Raw genomic sequence first — 19774 nt, forward strand, 5'->3', positions numbered from 1 at the left:
TGTTTCAACTTCATCAGCCTATTACAAGCGGCCAATGTATGTTCGTTTCCCAATATTACATGGAAAAAAAGGAAAACGGGTCGTTTTCACCAATTTTACTAGACTAATCGTAAAGGGAAAATTGGAAAATCACTTTATTGTTCATTTGTGTTTGTTTATAGAAGTCAGAGTCGCCCCATCTGACTGGAGGTGGGTTGGGTTATACGTGCGCCATCTGTTACTGGTCAGGTTCATCGCAAAGACCACTCCTCCCACTAGATCATTACAGTACTGTTTCTCAAACCAGTCCTCGGGGACCCGCAGACTGTCCACGTTTTGCTCCCTCCCAACTCCCAGATCTTTGTTTCAGCCAGTTTAAATCCGCAGTTTCTTATCCTGAAGCGAAATATGAGCGTTGGGGTCTTACGGTTTGTGTAGTTATTGTGCTTCGCAGTTTTGCTGTACGGTATGAATATGAGTAAAATAGGTTGTTTGGTAGTAAATGAAAATGAACTATTTATCAAAGAAAATGAGATAATTTGATTTGAACTACATTATTATAATTTCAGTGATTGGTAAAAACGTTTTGGCGAGACGTATGCGGTGTGGCTCGTTGGTCTAGGGGTATGATTCTCGCTTCGGGTGCGAGAGGTCCCGGGTTCAAATCCCGGACGAGCCCTCATTATGAACATATTACTGTTGGGCCCCTTTGGCAAAGGCCCGAAGGAAGCTGTAATGCAAAGCTTTGCTCTCACCTCTATGTATGCTTTATGACTATGTCATAGGACAGCAAAGTTGGATAAGCAAAGACTGAAGTTCATTGTACTTCTGTGATATGACAATATGACAAATATTTGTCAAATATGACAAAGGCGGCATAGTCAATGTTGTCCTTAATGAGTGAATAGGCGCTATGTAATGTTCTGTCATCTGGGGTGTACCGTGAGCTTCCTGCAACTGTGATGTTATATAATAGTGTATATAATATTGGCTTGGATCCCTTTATATAGGTGATAAGGCGCTGGGTCAGAAGCACTGCGATGGACGGGGTGAGGCATGTAGGCAAGGCCTAGGTGTAGAAAAGCAGATTTGCAGCTTAGCTGCGACCTAATTTTTTGAAGTAGGCGAAGTCCCGTGAACAAACCCCGTTGGTCTTCAGAGAGATTCGCTTTTCAAGTCATCCCTACCAACACCTGTAGCGTGAGCGACATGATTACAACCGTATTTGCAAAACTATGCAAGAAGCGCTATTTTCATAATACACAACACAATGGTCCGTTCTCATAATATGAAACGAAGACCAAACGAATAACTGATAGCATTTTAAACACAAAGAAATACTGACTGCTGATTGTAATGTATATGGCATTCCCAAAAATAAATTTTGAGGTACGAAAAGAAAAGGTGACTTCTGCTATCAGAGTATGCCACAAGAGGGCGCAGGTCAATCAGCCAGTTTACTTGACCATGAGTTATTTGACGGTCTGGAGTCTGGACTTGTCACATGGTTGCTATCAGTTGGCCTTATGACGCCCTCGGCTCTGCCTGTCGTCTAATGGGTTCACCAGCAGTGTTCTTGGTCAAACTGGTGACTCCACATTTGTGTGAATGAGACAGACCTGTAAAAAACTAGGGTCCAACACAGGATATACTCTTCGAAGACAGGCTGTCGGTCACACTTTCAATTGGCTGATTGTTCACTAAAATGGATGGAATTCCATACCCACACAAAATCTTCATACTGAAGTGACTTATAGGTTGTAGTCAATGAAATGGCCCACACAACTGTACTTTTCTGGTAATTTATTTTTCTTGTAAAATAACGTGTCTGTACACAGCATTTTCTTTAAAAACTCTATACTTGTTAGATTTAAGGAAACATCTATGGCAAACGGCATATTAACATCTGTTTTTCCCTGGTAAGAACAAACATTAAAAAACACCACATGTAACACACAGGAAAATACCATGAAAGACAACTGCATAGCACTGCTCGAGACAACTAATGAAATGTATATATGCATGTTATTCTACATAAAAGATGAACATCTATTAATAATAGCAACAAGTGAGAATAATTTCCAGACAAATATGGCTTTTTCCCCACATTCCCCAATTGTCTTTCAACTGAATTGCTACTGCATCTAGAGCTTTATCTTCAGAGAGGCAATAAACCATCATAGATGCTTAAAATATGTCATATTAATAACTAAGGGCTGGGTAATCGTTCTAAGGTTGATCAGCTGTCTTCCAGTCAACTGTGATCTGTGATTGAAGAACCAATAAAATTAACTTGTTTAAAGCATTATTACTGAACCTGCTCCTCGACGACCCCTAGGCGGCCCACATTTATGCTCCCTCCCAGCTCCCAGTAGGATGCAAAAATGTGACCATCTGGCAGTTCCCAAGACCTGGGTTCAGAAACACTGGTTTAAATCATTTGTGTTTCTTGTCTCATTGCTCGACTGGCGTGGTTACTGATATGGCCTTGACCTCCCCGGGTGATTGGCCAAGCATGGACATGGCTGTCACACCCTCTAATTTAACACCAGTGTCACCTCACCCCTAGAGTACTGCCAAAGGACACAAGCCACCCAGATACTTGGAGCAGAGTGGCTCACTACATGGATGAATTGCCAAAGGCAGCCGGGCAAGGAGGGAGGGACTGAAGATTGGCTCTCAGACTCTCCCCTAGGGACCCCATTTGTAATATTTCACCAGCACACCTGATTCAACAGGAGATTCCTGAGGAGAGACTGGAGAACCCGGTTTATTACAGGAGAAGATTTTAATTTTAGGTGATTTAAGACTAAGTATAAACCTATTTATTACTAGTTTTCCATTGCTAAGACATCATTAGACTTTTTAAATAATGAGATAAAGATCCACTTCGGACTGCGGCGATCCAAAGCCCATTGGGCAAGCATAGGCCATAAGGCATTCCGCACAGTATGCCAGTCCGGTGCCAGGCATTCAGGCACAATCGTGCGCACGCTTTGGAAATCTAGGGTCACCAACTCACCTGAATGGTATACATGGAGAAGGAGACCCACACAACCATGTAAACTGTGCATGACTCGAGCTGTAAATGGGATTTCCCACTGAACCACCAGATCAGTGAAAATGTGACCAGTGTAGGAAATTCCTAAATCAGCTGGTTTAAATGTTTGCTGCTCAACAGTTACCTCTAGTGGCCAAGCATGGGCATGATTAAAAAAAAAAAAAAAGAGAGAAATGCAATGTGATAAAAAGAATAAGGATGTAGGTTTGGCTTCAACATAAAAAGGGACGAAGTTAGGCCTGAACCCCCCCCACCCCCCAAAACACACATGGTACTCTCACAATGTTGACAGGAACATGTCCCTACCTTCCTTACTCAAATCTACGCCCTTGTCGACGAACAAATATCGTGGAAGCGGTTTGGTAATTACAGCAAGGGTTATTCAGCAAGGATTATTCTAGGGGATACAAACAGTCAACAGCTTCATGCCCCAGTCACAAATTAACAACACTGCTGACAAACTGCATAAAATGAACTGCTTTAAATACAGCTGTTTTGCAATTACACTAAAGAACAATATTTTAATCAGAAATTACTGCTTTCTGTTAGTGCAAATTATACATTTCCAAATCAAAATTTCTGACATAATTATTATAATAAAACACTAATTGCAAGAACAGTTGTTTGTGGAAAAAAAACAACATAAAGATACAAAATTCTTAGTTGTTATCTCTACAGGAAGTAAAGACGGATTCCTCCAAGGAGATGCAAGAACCCAAAACCTGCTTAAATCTTATGTTGGGTGGCTTGCGATTAGCAACCAGGCCTGGATTGAACCACAAATGACTTTCATCCACCCAGGTTCTTATTCATTTGGATCCATGCCAGGCAGATGCAGTGAACATGCATGGTCACCAGTCCCGCTCTGTTGCAGGCTGGTTCTGCACCAGCTGCACCTAGAGGCCGCTGCAATGCGACGCACCCAAATGCACCTCCGCTGAGGAATGCCATGCAGGTGAGGTGCTTTAAGGGCTAAATCAGGGCTTTCCCACTGAGAACAGAGTAAACAGAGTTAATAATATTTACATTTGATTCCACATGCCTTTCTCAGCGTTCACTAACACAATGTGCTAGAGCAGAGAAAGAATTATTAATAAAAAATAATTACAGTGCGTAGCTGTTGGAAAACTGACACCCCAAATACTTCCTTGTACATATTTTATGTTCCCAAATAGCCCTTAACATGAAAAATAACAGGCCATAAAATATGTTGTTATAGATTTGATTCCTTAAAAAGTAGACCAAGAGAATACCCGAACATCCGCTGCTGCCATGTCATGGTAGGAATGTATCAAAATGACGACCACACTGGACCGGATCCAGGTCCTTTTAAAGTCTCCACCCAGAGAAGCACAGCAGTTCTCCAGCCTCGCCTATGTATTTTCAGTAAACTGCATGTTATATATATTTTATCCTTTATAACAACCAAAGGAGCGACTCCTTCCACTCATCAAGCTGAGGTCTTTCCAGCTCTGAGGGTCAGGAAAGGCTACAGCCAGACCATAACAACTTCCCAGGTCCTGCGTTTTTCATGGCTTTCGGGTGTCAAACGGGAATATCAGAGACCTAGACATTCCAGATGTCCGCCTGAGAGCCCACACGACCAAAACCGGGGGATGCATAAGATGATGTGCAAAGCTGGCCATTCCATTAATGAGGAGGGGGGGGGGGTTGTCATCCAATGGGGAAAAAGAGGATGTTTTTGTTTTGCCTGGCATAGGGAATGGAGGGGGACATAGTGCCCCATCACCTTTGGGGTGTGGGGGGGCACCAGATTCATGTTCATGAGTTCCATTTTGACCAGAGGCTCCACATCCCACCACATCCTGTATCTGACTTGAACTTCTAAAGAAGATCTGGAGATACCACTGGCCAGTGCAATCCGGCAAGCTGACAGTGCCCAGAAAGCACTAGATCATCATGACCGAGGATGGACTGTCCGTTACGACATTACGGCTACGGTGTGCCAAGTGCTTCTTGATTCATCACCACCATGCAGAAAAGGCATTCTACCACAATAACCAGACTAAAGGATTTAAGGCCACAAGAGATGCTTCATACCCGCAAAGGTCTCCAAAGTGCAGTTTTCAGTATCCCAGATAAACCATAGTTTCTCTTTCTGAGTAGTATTAGTGCATGAGCCCCACAGCGTGGTAGAAAATTAATCTGTTAGTCTCGTTCCCAGACCGCTGTGTCACCGCTGCTGATGCCGAGCACCGGAGCCGTGTCAGTGGAAACGCTCCGAGCGGAACGAGTCCTCCACAGCGGGGTCAGCCAGCACCAGCTCCCCATCTTCCAGGAGGCCGAGGCCCTCCAGCACCAGGGGGTCCATCCGCAGGGGATCGTCCAGGCCGAAGGGGTCCCCCTCGAATCCAGGCATGCTGGACAGGGTGCAAGTGATTTCCTTGGATAGCACTGGCGTTGAATTCCCTGTGTAGGTGGGAGAGAATGATGCGGGTCAATTACGTTAATAACTCTGTGTTTATGGGTACACTGCTACATTTTGACAGCTCATGTTGAGCTTTGTGTTTGTGGGGGCTAGACGATGGACAAAAATAGACAGAAACTGGTGGATATTCCCTCCTAACATGGTTCTGCAAGTCTACTTTCTACAGGCTGTGTCCTTTTGAGTTGATGTTCATCTGCTGGCAGTGAGGGAAGAAACTGAAGCATCAAGCTTGACTGACTGCGAAATCAGTCCAAAGTGCTGTACCGGCCATCGTAGGTAAAAAGGGGATACAGATAAATGTTCTAAAGCAGTGCTTGAAATGGGGGGAAAAGGTGGTACAGGGCGGATTATGGGAAGTACTGTAGGCAAGAAATGTTCCCTATAGCCTGAAGAGAAACCTAAGAACGTCAAGCTAAGCTGAAGCTAAGAAGGATCCATACATGCCAGACAAGAAATATACCAATATAACAGCCTAAATCCAAAGGGTGAAGGTGTCTCTTCAATCTCGATCTCACCACTCAGCAGTATATTGGGGTTTTTGTGGCTGCCTGTGCTGAAGTTCTGGCTCTGGTTCTGCTGGTTCAAGAGCTGATGGATAGTGGCGGAGTGAGAGTCCATGGGGCTGGCTTCATCCTTCCCTGTTTCAGAGCCACCGGCCTGGCCGAAGGACCGGTCGCTCCCTGACGTCTCCATGTAGAACCTCCTCAGCTAAGAACATGGGCAGTGAGAGGAAAGGTGTCCATTAAAAGCGTAAGGATGTAGAGGGAAGCCTGGGTGATCAGGTTAAAGGGCCCAACAATGAAATCAACAACCAGGGGATTTGACCTAGTGACCTTCTGATCACAGGCAGAGTGTCCTAACCCGCTACACCACAAACTACCCCCAATCATACCATGTGGTGATTTCTACTCCATTTGAGCTCCATAGATTAACTGCTAATATACCTCTAGTTCTAACCCAGAGAGTATCAGTTAACATATCGGTATCGGCAAGACATTAGCATCAGTCTCTTGTGTCAATTTCGGTCTTGATCTTGGGTACTACTATCTGATATTTAGACTTTAGTCAATATTCAAAGTAAGCAGCATACAGATATAATCACTAAAATAATGGATTTTATCACACTGGACAATCAGTCATTTTCTGTCACAGAGGATGAGGGATTTTGTCGGCTCATTCATCACTTAGAACCTCGCCACAGTCTCCCAAGTCGGCGCTACTTTACTGATGTCTCCCTGCCTGCACTATATGATGTGGTCACTACACACATTCATGGGATGTTAAGTAATGTCCCCAACGTCAGCTTCACTACAGATTTGTGGAGTTCCGATGTTAGCCAGATATCGGTAATATGAGACAAAATCGGAGCACCGCTAGCTAGAACAGAAGAGGAGCAGTCATTTGGGTGAACTCCTTACTTGCTGAGACAGCTCCTGGCCCTGTCTGCCTGGAAGCCGCAGGTTCACAAAAGGTTCATCTAGCAGAGAGCTCAGCAATGAGGCCTCCTGTTGGAGAGAAGAGAAACATGGGGGAAGAGGAACGCTAGAGAAAAACGTAGGATAGAATTGGCTGTTCAGGGAACTTGTGGGCCGCCCTTACGCTCTGAAGGTCCAAGTTGGCAGGCAGAGATTGACTGGCTGATGGAGGCAGGCCGGCTGTGAGGAGCTGGTCCATTGTCGCCTGCGGATTTGGAACACTCAAAGGCGGTCTCCCTGTGAGAGCCCGGCCGCAGTTCAGGCCCGGTTGTGATGCAGACTCGGGCGCCCTTCTCTGCGGGCTTAGCAGGTTCTGCGAGCTCTCCATATGCAGAGGCAAAGTCGCGGGAACCCTGTGCATGCCTGGTACCTGCCGCTGCTGTTCCAGGCCACGGTGCGGTGCCTGAACTTGCAACTGGTTCTGTGGTTGCTGCTGCGGTTGAAACTGCAGCCATTGTGGCTGCTGACTAGCGTTGTGTAGGCCAGGCAGCTGTGGGTACTGTTGGTGTTGCGGCTCTAGATGCTGTTGACCAGACTGGTGCAGCCCAGACTGCTGTAGGTGCTGTTGCTGGTGGTGTTCCTGTTCCTGCTGCTGCTGCTGTATAATTTGGTGCTGCTGTTGGTCTTGCTGCAGATTTGTTTGTTTCTGGTACGGTAGCTGGTGTTTATGCTGCTGTTGGTGCTGTTGCTGTTTCTGCAGCTGTGGCTGCTCTAAGTTCTGCTGCTGTAGGTGATGTTGCTGTTGGTGTTGGTGCTGCTGTAGATGATGCTGTTGTTGCTGTTGTGGATGATGCTGCGGTTGGTGCTGTAGGTCAGACTGTTGAGGCTGCTGTAGATGCGTCATCATTGTACCTGGGTGGGCGGACTGCTGAGGACACAGGTGGGACTGCTGGACCTGACCGTAAGGATAGGATGGTAGCCTCTGATCCACTGGCAGTTTGCTTGTATCCAGAGCAACTCCCTACAAAGGCAAGGAGGTATGGTCTCTCAGTTCGAACACACAAGAAGAAACACAACAATGGGTACAGATTAATTATAATTACAAACATGGGCTACCGGAATGTAATATACATTATGAAACATATATTAGCAAGCAAAAGAAAATGCTTGTTTTCGCAAAACATCACTGCTAATAAATATCGAACATGTGTCAACAAGGATTACTTGGCGTTCTTCTTTAGTAGATCCCTAAATTCATTCTAAATAATGATACAAACATACAACTTTAAATATTATAAAGTACAATTTCTAAGCCAATCACAGTGGTCACGCTACCTGTGTTATTGATGACAATGTTGGGGACATGGTTGGGGAAAACTGCTTTGAGGGATGCCAACGAGATTCTGTGCCAACGGATAATTTGAGCGGGCTGAGCTGGTTTCGCCTCCGCGGTGATGTGGTGAGCGATGGCCCTTGCTGCCCCCCCAGAAGTGAAGAATAGGAGGAAGAGGAGGAACAAGATCCGGAACCACCTATCCCACTACTGAAGCTGTGGTTATTGGCCGCTGATTGGAGGGATTTGCCACTGAGGGAGGAGCTACTGAGGGAGGAATGCAGAGACTGGTTGCTGAGAGAGGAAGGCAAAGATGGGGAGGAGCTTAGAGAGGACTGAAGAGATGGGTTGCTAAGTGACGACTGCAAGGAGGTGGAGCTCAGGGAATCATGGGAGGAATGGCAGCTCAGAGATGACTGGATGTTGGGATGGCTCAACGAGGACTGAAGCATAGAGTTACTGAATGTTCCTTGTAGAGGCGTTGACAAGCCTGTCAGAGAAAAACAGAAAGAGGAGAAAAAAGATGAACAGAAAGTAGTCTTGGCCAGCCAGCTTACTGACAGAATGTGGTAGTGTACACTTTTCACTACAGAAGCACGAGACTCTGAAAAACATCAGAAGCTGAACCAAATATAAAACACAATTTAAATCAAGATTTGTGTCTTTGCTTAAAAGGAATGCTAGTGTATTTAATGGTCTTGGGCATTTCTGATGTTAGAGAGGCTAGCATACCAAACAGATTGAGTCAAAAGACATAACTGTTCTTAGATAAAGAACCATCCATGCTGCAGGTCACAGGTTGGACACAGGTTGTTATGGAGAGGAAAAAAACAAACATTAACAGCAGATGGGCTTTCAAACCAAAGTTATGGAAAACTACAAACATTTGTGGAAAGTTAAAGCAGAATCCCAGGAAGACAGGAGGGATTCCTGGAACGCTAAGTGTAGCCCGCCGCTGATTCACCGCCCTCTTCATCTCTCACATTACATCTTGTGTAAGAATGTGCGATTGTAAAAGCGCCGTTCTGCACCCCAGGATCACCAGGGGGCGCCAGCACTCACCAGGCAGGCTGAAGGTGCCGTCCGCGGTGATGCCCAGCTGGGTGAGAGTGGCCGCCAAGTTGCCCGTGCTGCCGCCCCCACACAGGGAGGCGCACCCCAGCTCCTCCTTTTGGGAGGGCATCGGGGAGGGGAGGTGCAGGTTGGTGAGGTCTGGCAGGGAACCTCCGGTGCTCAGGGTCGCCGGATTGAGGGGGGTGCCTGACTGCTGTGCCGGTGATGGTAGAATGCTGGGGGGGGGGCAATAAGAGATGGAAAGGGAGACGGGATCACGTCAACAGCTCTGAACCAGCGCAATTTACATACACAGGGAGAACTTATACTTTTTGTGCTAAGAATACAAAGGTGGTATGTAGCTGCAGTGCGAGTTAAGCGTGGGGTTACGTCGGGCTGACAAGGGAGCAGAACTGCTCTCTCTAATCTTCTTGACGTAAACCTGACACCCTGTTCTGGTCCATTTCGTTCGGCTGGTTCCCCATGAAAGCATTTCATGGACTGAACTGGATACATTACACTGGCGATGGCGACAGGAACTTCAACTGGTCCAGAGCCTAACACTCTCTACCAGAAAGTCCCACTGATTAATGCTACATAATTAAACATTAAGCTTTAATTAAGGAACAAGGCATTACAAATCTGAGAAAAAGTTTGTGAACCCACACGGTATGACGATGATTTCCGCCAGAAGTCAGAATAATGCTTCCTATTTAACAAACTCACGGCAAATGTCAAATGTTTACTGAGGTCTTTTTAACAAACAAGGAAATTGATGGAAAACCCATGAATCCTTAAGTTCCCAGCCTGCTGTAGCTGATCACACCAGCACAGCAGTTTAGGAGGTATTTTGGCTCTTACTGTACAAAAAAAAAACAAAACAAAAAACTGTTAATTCCATGTGGTTCTTCTTCAGCGGCCTGCTTGGGACAGCCCTTAAAAGACTGACTCGCCCGTTCTAAGATTTCTTCTGTTGAGTCACACTATCATTGAGCTACTCCTGCATTCGGGATCACTGTCATGTTGCATGACAGGGCGATTCTTTTGCATTTTAGATCGCACGCAGATATCCTGCCGCAGAATTTCCTAACGCTGCTCTCTCACTGACTGCAACTTAGGCCCTGAGGCAGCAAAGCAGGTCCACGGCACGATACTCCATCCGCCGCACTGCACAGCTGGGATGAGGTTTTACTCTTGCTGAGTACATTTAGCAAAAGGTCAAATGTCTCATCTGTCGCATCACACGGATCCAGTGGGGAGCATCCAAGTGGTAGCTAACTTGAGCTGGTCGGCAGGGAGACCAGGTGGTTTCCTCTCTGGTAACATCCCTTGAACACCACAGTTGCTCAATGTACTTATGGTAGATTTAAGAATAGAGATGTTAACTATAGGATTTACCTATAGGGGGCACCAGAGAGTATGGGTCACGTGTCACTTGAGGATTTTACAGCACGCCCTGACACTCCTCTCTGTAGGAGACCCACCTCTATGCCCCTGTTCCTCCACAAGTAAAGCCTTGTGCTAAGAATACGAAGGTCATGGGTTCAAACCCCAGGGAGTACAAATAAATTGTAGCCCCTCCCTCAACTGCAAGTCCCTTTACATAAAAGCTAGCGTTAAATAATTCATTCACACTGTATGACTTAAATTAATTAATCAAAACAAGACCCAAATGATTAGTTTAGCTCAGATGTTTTAACAGCCGTAGTCTGAGTTTTAGAATTCTATACATCAGAACAGTCCAGGGCAACATTTTCCAAAACTTTCATAGTATTATGCTCATCATATATTTAGAGAGAGAATTCAGTATGATGACCCCCAGACAGATTAGGTCAGATTAGCCCCTGAAGTCTTAAGATGCCATCAACGCCCTACTGTGGACTGATACAGGTCCAAGTTTTGAGAAATCCATTGGTAACCCATTCCAGTATTATGAGCTTTCACGACACTTTGTGGAAGGTCTCTTTTCATTGGACCATACTGCACTCCAATAGAATTCTGCTGTGAAGGTCAAGTAAGTGAAATGTAATGTATATAGCAAGGCAGGTCAATTTTATACCTGAATTAACTCTAACACCTAAATCCAATTACCCTGTTTTCAAGTTCTCATGACCTACACTTCTGCCATCAATTACCCTGTTTAAACCACTTTGGCAACAAAGATTTGGCATATGAAATGTTGTACGCATACTTTAAGCAAGACTAATTTGACTCAGCTTAACATCAGATCACATATTAGGAGCCACTTATGTGGAAATCCAGATGATTTCAAAGGGTTCACAAACTTTTTCAAGTGTATTAACTGCTAGCCATTTAATACTTGGCTAATTTAACTGTAGATATCCCAAGAAATCAAACTGAATTAAGTAGCCCTGCTCTGTTAACTCTTGTACTATAAGCACCTATGGACCCTACACTCAATGTGCAAATAGGACTTGCTGGCATGAAAACAATAATAACCATTTATCTGGCATTGTTGTTTTCAGAAAATTAGCATTTTTGTGGCTACTTACTTGATTCCCGGGACTTCACAGGATTTAGGTCGAGATGTTGGCGCAGTTAGCTGTAAACAAGTAAAACAGTAGATATTTTTCATGATGTAATGACATCTGCACTTACAAATGAGTTGAATTAAACAATATCTGTTATCTTAACAATCAAACACTGAGCATCTCATTTCATTCACCAGCATTCCCGGGAGACGACGTCTCATTTGCATATTGTGACTCGATTGGCTACAGATCCATACCCCTAACTTAACTGGCTCACCTTCTTGGCGTCCCAGGACTTGAGCAGGCTCTCCTCATCCAGAACATTCTCCTCAATGGGGGGCACCGGGTAGGGGAACACTGGTCCAAGAGGAGGGGTAACAACTTGGGTTGAAGGACAGGTAGGAGACCCCCTATGCAGTAACTATGGACCCCAAGGCATTGCTATGATAGGTATATAGAGACAGACTGGCCTTGCATACCTCTCACACACACACACACACACACACACACAAAGCCTGACATGCAGACTATATTCAGATGCCTCCTTGTTGGTTGCCCTAAAACACGCGAGGTCACCAAGGCTGACATGGGTGGCCGGCACTCACTGCTTCGCCGGTTCCGATGGGTCAGGGCGTGTCCCGGGCTGGAATGGATCCCAGCATGCGGGTTCATGACACTGGTATGCAGGGCAGAGTCAGAGTTTGTCCTGCGACAGGGGAGCCAGAATAAGGGGGGAAATTTAGGCAAGGAATGGAAGACTGAGAGGTCACCGAAATGGGGAACAAACACGAAAATGACAACCGTGTTCCTCCACCACGTCACCCGGAAATTTCTCTCACCCCCCTCCCCCCATTTCTTGTCTTTCATCTCTTGCACATTTATCCATGCAGAATAATTACATCACTTCACCCCCCCCAAAAAAAAAAAAAGACTGTAAATACTGGAATGGAAACAGGGCAATATAGGCTATTCCACTCCAAGCCTAGGACACGTCTTGTTGAGGCATATGATCTGAAACGGCAAAAGCCAAACGGACTGCTCCAGCCATCCGACTATCCACTGATCACTGAACGCGATAATCAATCGAACGCCTTCCATGATATTATCGCACGGGCTGAAATAGAGCTCCGCGTTGGAAACCAAACTAGCTTCCAACATCCCCACACCCTGCAGCAAAACCAGTTTCCTTGGCAACTCAAAGAGAGGAAGGGGGGGGGGGGGCACCACAAACTGAATTATGCAGAGATGAAGGGTGATATTCTCTGTGGTCTAGGCAAGCCGGATGTTCCGTGAGAGGAATAAAGATGACTGCTCACGGCAAGCCTAAGACAACGACAGTATCGGGGGGGGGGGGGGGAGGGGTAGGAAAGGAGGAGAGGAGCTGGTTTCACCTGTTGAGTGTGACGCCAGCCAGCGACTGGGATTTATCCGCCGGCGCATCGGGGGACCAGTGCCTTGGTGACCGACAGAGAGACGAGGGCGTTAATTTCCGAAACCTCCTCCAAGAACAAACTGATAAACGATGAGACGGAGCCCAAGGAGCGGAGGTGGTGAAGGAAAGGTAGCGGGAGGCGAAGCTGAGAGAAGGGGAGGATGAGAGCGCCATGGCGACGGCCCCCCTGAGGGGACGCGGGGGCCAGAGCCATCGCAGCCTTTCCAGCCGGTTGCTTAGCCCTCATGCTTCCTGAAAGCCCTTCTGTTCGTTTTGCCTGACTCTTAAGGGGATTACTGACTCGCAAACTCATGAAAATGTATGAATCTCTTGTAATGGTTCATCTGACAAAACAGGGGATAGAAACAGATTAAATATTCAACTTCAATCCATAAGGCTAAAAGAGGCGCTCTACAATCTCCGAAATGATTTCCCAAAAAAAAAAAAAAAAATCTACTTTTGACTGATGCTCATCCATGAACAACGATAGGGTTTACCTCCACTCAAGTCACGCATCTGCATGGGCGGCCACAAACAGGACTACACTAGAGAGGGCAGGGGGCCCCAAAGTGACTGTATGAGTGGGGGCCACTGAAACTGCCCCATCAAGACAGGAAATTGCACCATGCGCTTCATATATTTCATGACAAATGGTGGGGGCCAATGCCGCAAGTATGACTGCATCTGCGGTGTGTATCTGAGCGAGCACATCGGCCCCCACATGTTCTTGCCTACTGTTGCTGCAGCGCAGCCATGCCGATTTGTTGTTGACGTACTTTTTAAAAAGAAATTTTTAACCGAAGTCTTTTTAATTAGTCAAGAGGAAGCCCGTGGATATCTCAAAGAACAATAACACTGAAGCTCGAAATGTTAGTGAAACCTAATGGAACGAGACCATTGGTCAAGCTGCAATCTCTGTGGTTAAAGACTGACCAGACTCACACGGTCAGTGCCGCCCCATCGCCGAGGCCAATATTCGGCACTCTGTAGTAGGCAGGAAAACATTTATTCTTTTTTGTCGATCCCAATCTGAAGAAAGTGAACCGGCGAGATCAAGACAACGGATGTCCCTTCACTCCAGATGTTAGTTGAGGGAGACATCGGAAAGATGGCAGGAAGGGAAAGTAAACGAGCGACGCCGGAGGGAGGAAAGAGGAGCGAGGTCCGACGACACGGCAGCACCCGGTTAGCGAGCCACCGAGCCAGAACAGCGGCTGTGTGGGCAAGAGGAAAAACACTCAAGGAAAGGAATATCCCAGGGAAGTTACCTTCTCCAGCTGAGGCTGGGGGCTGGCGACAGGTAAGCAGAGCTGTATGTAGGGCAGTCCCGCTGAGAGCAGCTGGTTAAGGCATCACCAAAATCACACGTAGTGATAGACACGTCATCATAACAGTTCTTTACACATCAGTGGCACAAATACAAACAGTAAACAAGCAGACCCACAGCAAAGGCAAGAATTTGACTTTTTGCAGAATATTTTGTATTAATGTTATTCAGATTATATCATTTAACTAGACTAAAATTTTGTCTAGTTAAATTTGGCAATATTTCCACATCTTCTGAAACCGATGATTTTAGACAAGACAAAACTCCGGGAAAATAACCGACTGATGCTTTTGTAGACCCACGTGAAAATCCCATGGTGGAGCCCCCACATCAAAGGTAACTCCGCTCGAAACCTTTCCCACGCAACTTTAGAGGGTTAGGATACTCGTCTCCTATAGGGGGCACCAGAGAGCACGGGTCGCCGGTCCCTCTGAACTCGCTCCACCAGGCCGTGGTGCCTCGTCTGTCGTGCGGAGTCCAGATCAGATATGAACTGACCCTGGGCGAGAGCACATGGGAGAAACTGAGAGCTACGCTGAGGCACGACAATCATTCACTTTCCAAACAATGAACATGCATTTAGTTACTTGAAATTACTGACCCATGGGAGCATCTACTCACACTGTACCCTCCATGCTTATAATTTAATTCTGCAGCCCTAAAGGCAGCACTAAACTTAGCACACGATATCATACTAGACTTCAGTTCCTCTGCGGTTGCATTCTAGGAAAGATGGCCAGAGAGATCACTTGCACAGTTTGGCTCCAGCAACTTATTCTAGTTCAATTTACGGATTTTTTCAGGCCTTCTTCTAAACAAAAACCCTTCAGGGTACATGCAGCATTAAAATGGCCGACGGCCCTGTGTCTCACCTGAAACTCTGGGTTGGACCTGCCGATCTGGTTGACGTTGGGCAGGGACCCTCCGTAACACGGACCCTGGTTCTGAGCCAGACGTTCCTTCTGTGCCTGAATCTGGCGAACAGAGGAAAGTGAAGATTAAACACAAAAATAGCTCTCAGTCTAAAAAAGTGCAGGTTTGCCACTAGCTAGAACTAACCCTATAGCAATGTCTCTGATATGGAGAAATTGACGCTATTCTTCCTAGAAAGGCTCCCAAATGTCCCAAGTGTTTGACATTTGATTTTTATTATTAAATTTCATTAAACTACATGATCTGCTGGCCACTTAACATGAACCATGTGTGAGCTAGAACAAGCACTGTTTCAACTAAAGACAAAATAATATGATCCATCCATTTGTTTCCCCCTAAACATTTATCCAGTGCAGGCTTGAGGTAGTTCAGGACCCCCACCCTGGAAGGGACAACATACAATCTCCACACCCACAGAGAAGAATCGGGATTCAAAACCACAATGCTGGATGCGTGATGCCACAGAGTCGCCACCACAACAACAATAATAATAATAATATAATCCTCATTGTTTATAATGCAATATTTGTAAAAAATAAATTCACCATTTGCATCATGGCTAATTAACACACAAACAACAAGCACTGAGCTACCATTACCATGGCAACCATAGAATATTAGTTCACCAATGACATGACACATCGCTCAGGTACATTGTACACCCCCCCCCCCCCCTCATTTGATTTCATGAAATTATTACCAAATACTTTTTGACCAATAATAAATGAGGAAGAGAATACGCGTAACATATTACGAAATAAGGCAGATGCCGAATCAAATCTTTAACACAGCGAGGTGCAGAAATTTAAGTAAAACTAACGTACATTTACAATTAAATGTAGTTAAGCAAGTTCTTGTCAGACCTGTACTGCTTTATATCAAAACAGATCTAAATTTGCGTTACGCAATTTTAGCAGAAAGTGCTAAAAATGCATATAGCCCAGTGTCACAGGCAGGAAATGAATATTTAAATGCTGAATGAAATATTACCGTCCAGACAAACAGTGCGTTTACGCTGAATAATGTATTTTCACTCTTCATTTGGGTTTATTATTACGTTAACCACCAACGCAGTTCGTGAACTGGAAGCACTGGCACAGGCCATGGTTAACAGCTCCAGAACCCTTTGTAAAGCAAGCTAAAGAAACTCCGGCTAACTGCAAAATCTTATTCGCGCTTTTTCGTCTAGGACCACGTAGAGCTAAAATAAACGCAAACGTTGGCAGATTTCACAATTAGGCCTAAAACATGTACATAAACCATTAATGGTTTATATATATATATATATATATATATATATAAACCATTAATGGTTTATATATATATATATATATATATATATATATATATATATATATATATATATATATATATATTATAGATACAGTTTATCTGTATACAGATTATACATCCGGAATGAATCCAGAAAAGAAAAACAGAGGCCGTTTATATTATATGTAAGTTTGAGAGAACAATTCAGAAAAGCATCAGGCTACTTCATTGAAGAGGAACCATGATCGCTTTGGTCATAATCAGCTATTCTTTGTATCCCTTATAAATGATCATTCTCTGGGGGTTTTTAGCGTGGGGTTTTAGGAAAGCAGAAAGCGAGAAGTGAGATTAGTCAACGTATGCCTGCTGGGGACATAAATACACAAAATGTTCAAAAATAAATCCTGAAATTCAATCTCCATCTTGTTCATTGTTCAAAAGAGTCATTTCCTTGCATGGCACACGGAAACGTAATTTACTGTCTGCGTCTCATAAGCTATAAAACAGCTCCATAAGGGAGGCGAGATGTGCTCCTACTAAAAATATTAGTATTTGATTTATTTAAAACCGTGTGTCTGGCCGTCGTACTCAGAGCAGTTTAACAGGTGTGAACTTCCAGCGTCCGTCAGGCGGGCGGGCGGGCGAGTCTGCGCGCTCCCTCCGCGCTCCATCCGCGGTCCCTCCACGCTCAGCATTGCCTCTCATGCGCCGTTTTCTTTCCCGTTCCCGTTGACACACTGATGCGGTTTTAGACGCTCCGCGGTCAGATGAAACGTTTGCTTTTGAAACGGGTCAAATCAGTGTGGAGACGTCTATACGGCAGAGCTGATGGTTTTTTTTTTTTTTTACTGCTGGAGAAGCACACTTAAGTTCACTCACTATCTTTACATTTTAGATACATTCTCCATTGTAAACTGAATTTTTCTTTACCGACTGCATTTCAATTTCGGCAAATATGGCATTTGTTTGAGCATTTGTAATGTAGGCTGCAATAGCAATGTAGCCTATCTGCAAAGAAATTTCTAAATTCTGAATTTATCAATTATAATTTTGTACCTGGTGTTATGGGATCACTTTAAAAACATTTTTTTTTGCAATGATTGACGCTGTTATGCATTACATAGACGTAAAGGCTAGCCATTGCCTGAGTCAGTAATTCACTCATGAAGAACTGACAGAAAGAACCAATATATTCTCGGTATGACTATTTTCTTGTTCCGAATTTCCTCCTTTAAGAGGGTGTTTTTTTATTTCGAAGAATTGCGCACAACTCACTTCGTTTTAAGTGCCACTTTAACGCTCCTCCCTTTCTTGTCAATGGTGATAGTTCTGAAGTTTATGGGCATCATTATTCACTAAGACTGCTGCCGTTATTACTGTGTTCAGGGTTGCCAACTTTGGTCAGCTGGCTGGCGTGAGATTTTCAATTCAAGACAAGTCTGCACGCGCATTTACATGTAGGTCTATGTAACAGTTCTGTTACCATGTAAAAGGTCTGTAGGGATTGCAAACGACCCCCAGCATTTTTGATTTAGCTCATTTTAGGTTTATAATGGAATGACATGCTAATTTTGCCGTAAGAGTATGAAAACGTGAGTGTCACGCCAGATGCGTGAGAGTTGGCAATCCTGCTCTGCTGTGAACAAGTTTTCATTGTGGGAGGAAAGACGGAGAAATTCATCCAAAAAGGCGGAGGATATGGAAACTGGGCGGGATTACAACTCACAACCCTCCCGGTAGGAGGCGACAGCGTCTTCCCATTCTCCATTCGGAAAAACATATCGATTACTATTCTTTACGCGCAGGGCGGCTTCGGCAATTACATTTCCGTATGAACAGGCAAATGCACTGTGACGGCATCTTACAAAACGGGAGCGAATCCGTCAAGCCGACGTAAACTGATCCTCGCTGAACAACAAGGCTGCAAATTATCTGGGATGAAACGGTGAGCGTGAAAATTAACAGGGTTAAGTTACGGCCACGCTGAAAATCAGAAGGCTACAATATCCTAATACATTCTAATATACAATATCACAATATACCATAATATGCAATATCTTAATAAATCCTAATATACAATATCCGCATGCATGCTAATGTATATTACGTAACGGGAGAGGGCGAGGTTTTTGTATGACACATTCCATGTGTAAACGAAATGTGAATATTTTAAGAGTGTTACTAATAGCTCTAACCTGTACACAGAATTAAGGTGCTGAAAATCATCTGACATAACACAGCTGCTAATAAAACTTCAAAACAAATCCGTGCAGACCAGATGGACATTAAAACTAAATGCGCCGTTTATCAAGTTGTGTTCACGGATTGACAACTATTTACAGTCAGCGGAAATGTACTTTTCATGCACATAAAAATCTCATCTGTTTCAGTGATAATAACAACGCTGCTGGCAGCCTGTTCCCAACACAAAATAATGTATAAGAAGCACCTCGATGAAAAATGTCACTAAGCGCTTTGTTTTAATATCGCCCGCGGATGAGACTGTGGCACTACAATAATATTGGTCTGTGCCACACTGGCTGCAGACGGCTCGTTATTCGGCTTACAGAGTGACAGCACCCCAATCAATGTGCGCCCTGACTACGGAACGGGGCACGCGCCTGTTGCGCCAGGCGGCTATGTGACTTTGCTAACTTTGCCTAAGTGGTTAGTTGGACACTTCATAAAGGCACCGGTCTCCTTTCTATCACAACTTCCTCGTCAGTACCAGACATCCCGGCCTTCCCTTTGACAGCTACCCAAGAGGCCTGTCCTTCTCTGGGTCCACGCACCCCGCCGCCTCCTCCGACCTCGACTTACCCGAGTTGATGTAATGTCCAGCATGACCTCCTGGAAGGCGGCCGTCTCTTCTGCCTGTCGCTGGTTATGCAGGGCGATCTTTTCGCTGAACTTTCGGGGGTTACAGGTCCCAGAAGCAGCACCCGGACTGGGTCCGGGTCTGCAGCCGCCCGTACCCATACCCGCCGCAGACATCTTTACTAGATTATGGAAGAGTTCGAAGGTGGAG

The 19774-nt window shown here is 45.0% G+C and overlaps 1 protein-coding gene and 1 non-coding gene across 3 annotated transcripts; one reads left to right on the top strand and one right to left on the bottom strand.

Annotated features, from left to right (window-relative positions):
• The first annotated feature begins 586 nt into the window (after positions 1–586).
• trnap-cgg (transfer RNA proline (anticodon CGG)) lies at positions 587–658 on the top strand. The gene has a single exon. It is a non-coding gene; the product is annotated as a tRNA-Pro (tRNA).
• A 1109-nt stretch (positions 659–1767) lies between these two features.
• LOC111848277 (uncharacterized) lies at positions 1768–19769 on the bottom strand. Of its 2 annotated transcripts, XM_023820151.2 has the most exons (14): positions 19567–19769; positions 15414–15515; positions 14927–15040; positions 14483–14544; positions 13174–13236; positions 12388–12488; positions 12060–12139; positions 11804–11853; positions 9300–9526; positions 8240–8727; positions 7089–7925; positions 6908–6994; positions 6005–6197; positions 1768–5470 (listed from the first exon to the last, which is right to left on the bottom strand). In XM_023820151.2, exons 1-14 carry the CDS (start codon positions 19738–19740, stop codon positions 5268–5270), a joined length of 2781 nt encoding a protein of 926 aa, XP_023675919.1. In that variant the 5' UTR covers positions 19741–19769; the 3' UTR covers positions 1768–5267. The 2 variants fall into 2 exon arrangements, with proteins under 2 accessions (XP_023675919.1, XP_023675920.1); XM_023820152.2 differs by lacking the exon at positions 13174–13236.
• Between the last annotated feature and the right edge of the window lie 5 nt (positions 19770–19774).

This window comes from Paramormyrops kingsleyae, chromosome 23 (genome assembly GCF_048594095.1).
Source record: "Paramormyrops kingsleyae isolate MSU_618 chromosome 23, PKINGS_0.4, whole genome shotgun sequence".
NCBI lineage: Eukaryota > Metazoa > Chordata > Actinopteri > Osteoglossiformes > Mormyridae > Paramormyrops > Paramormyrops kingsleyae.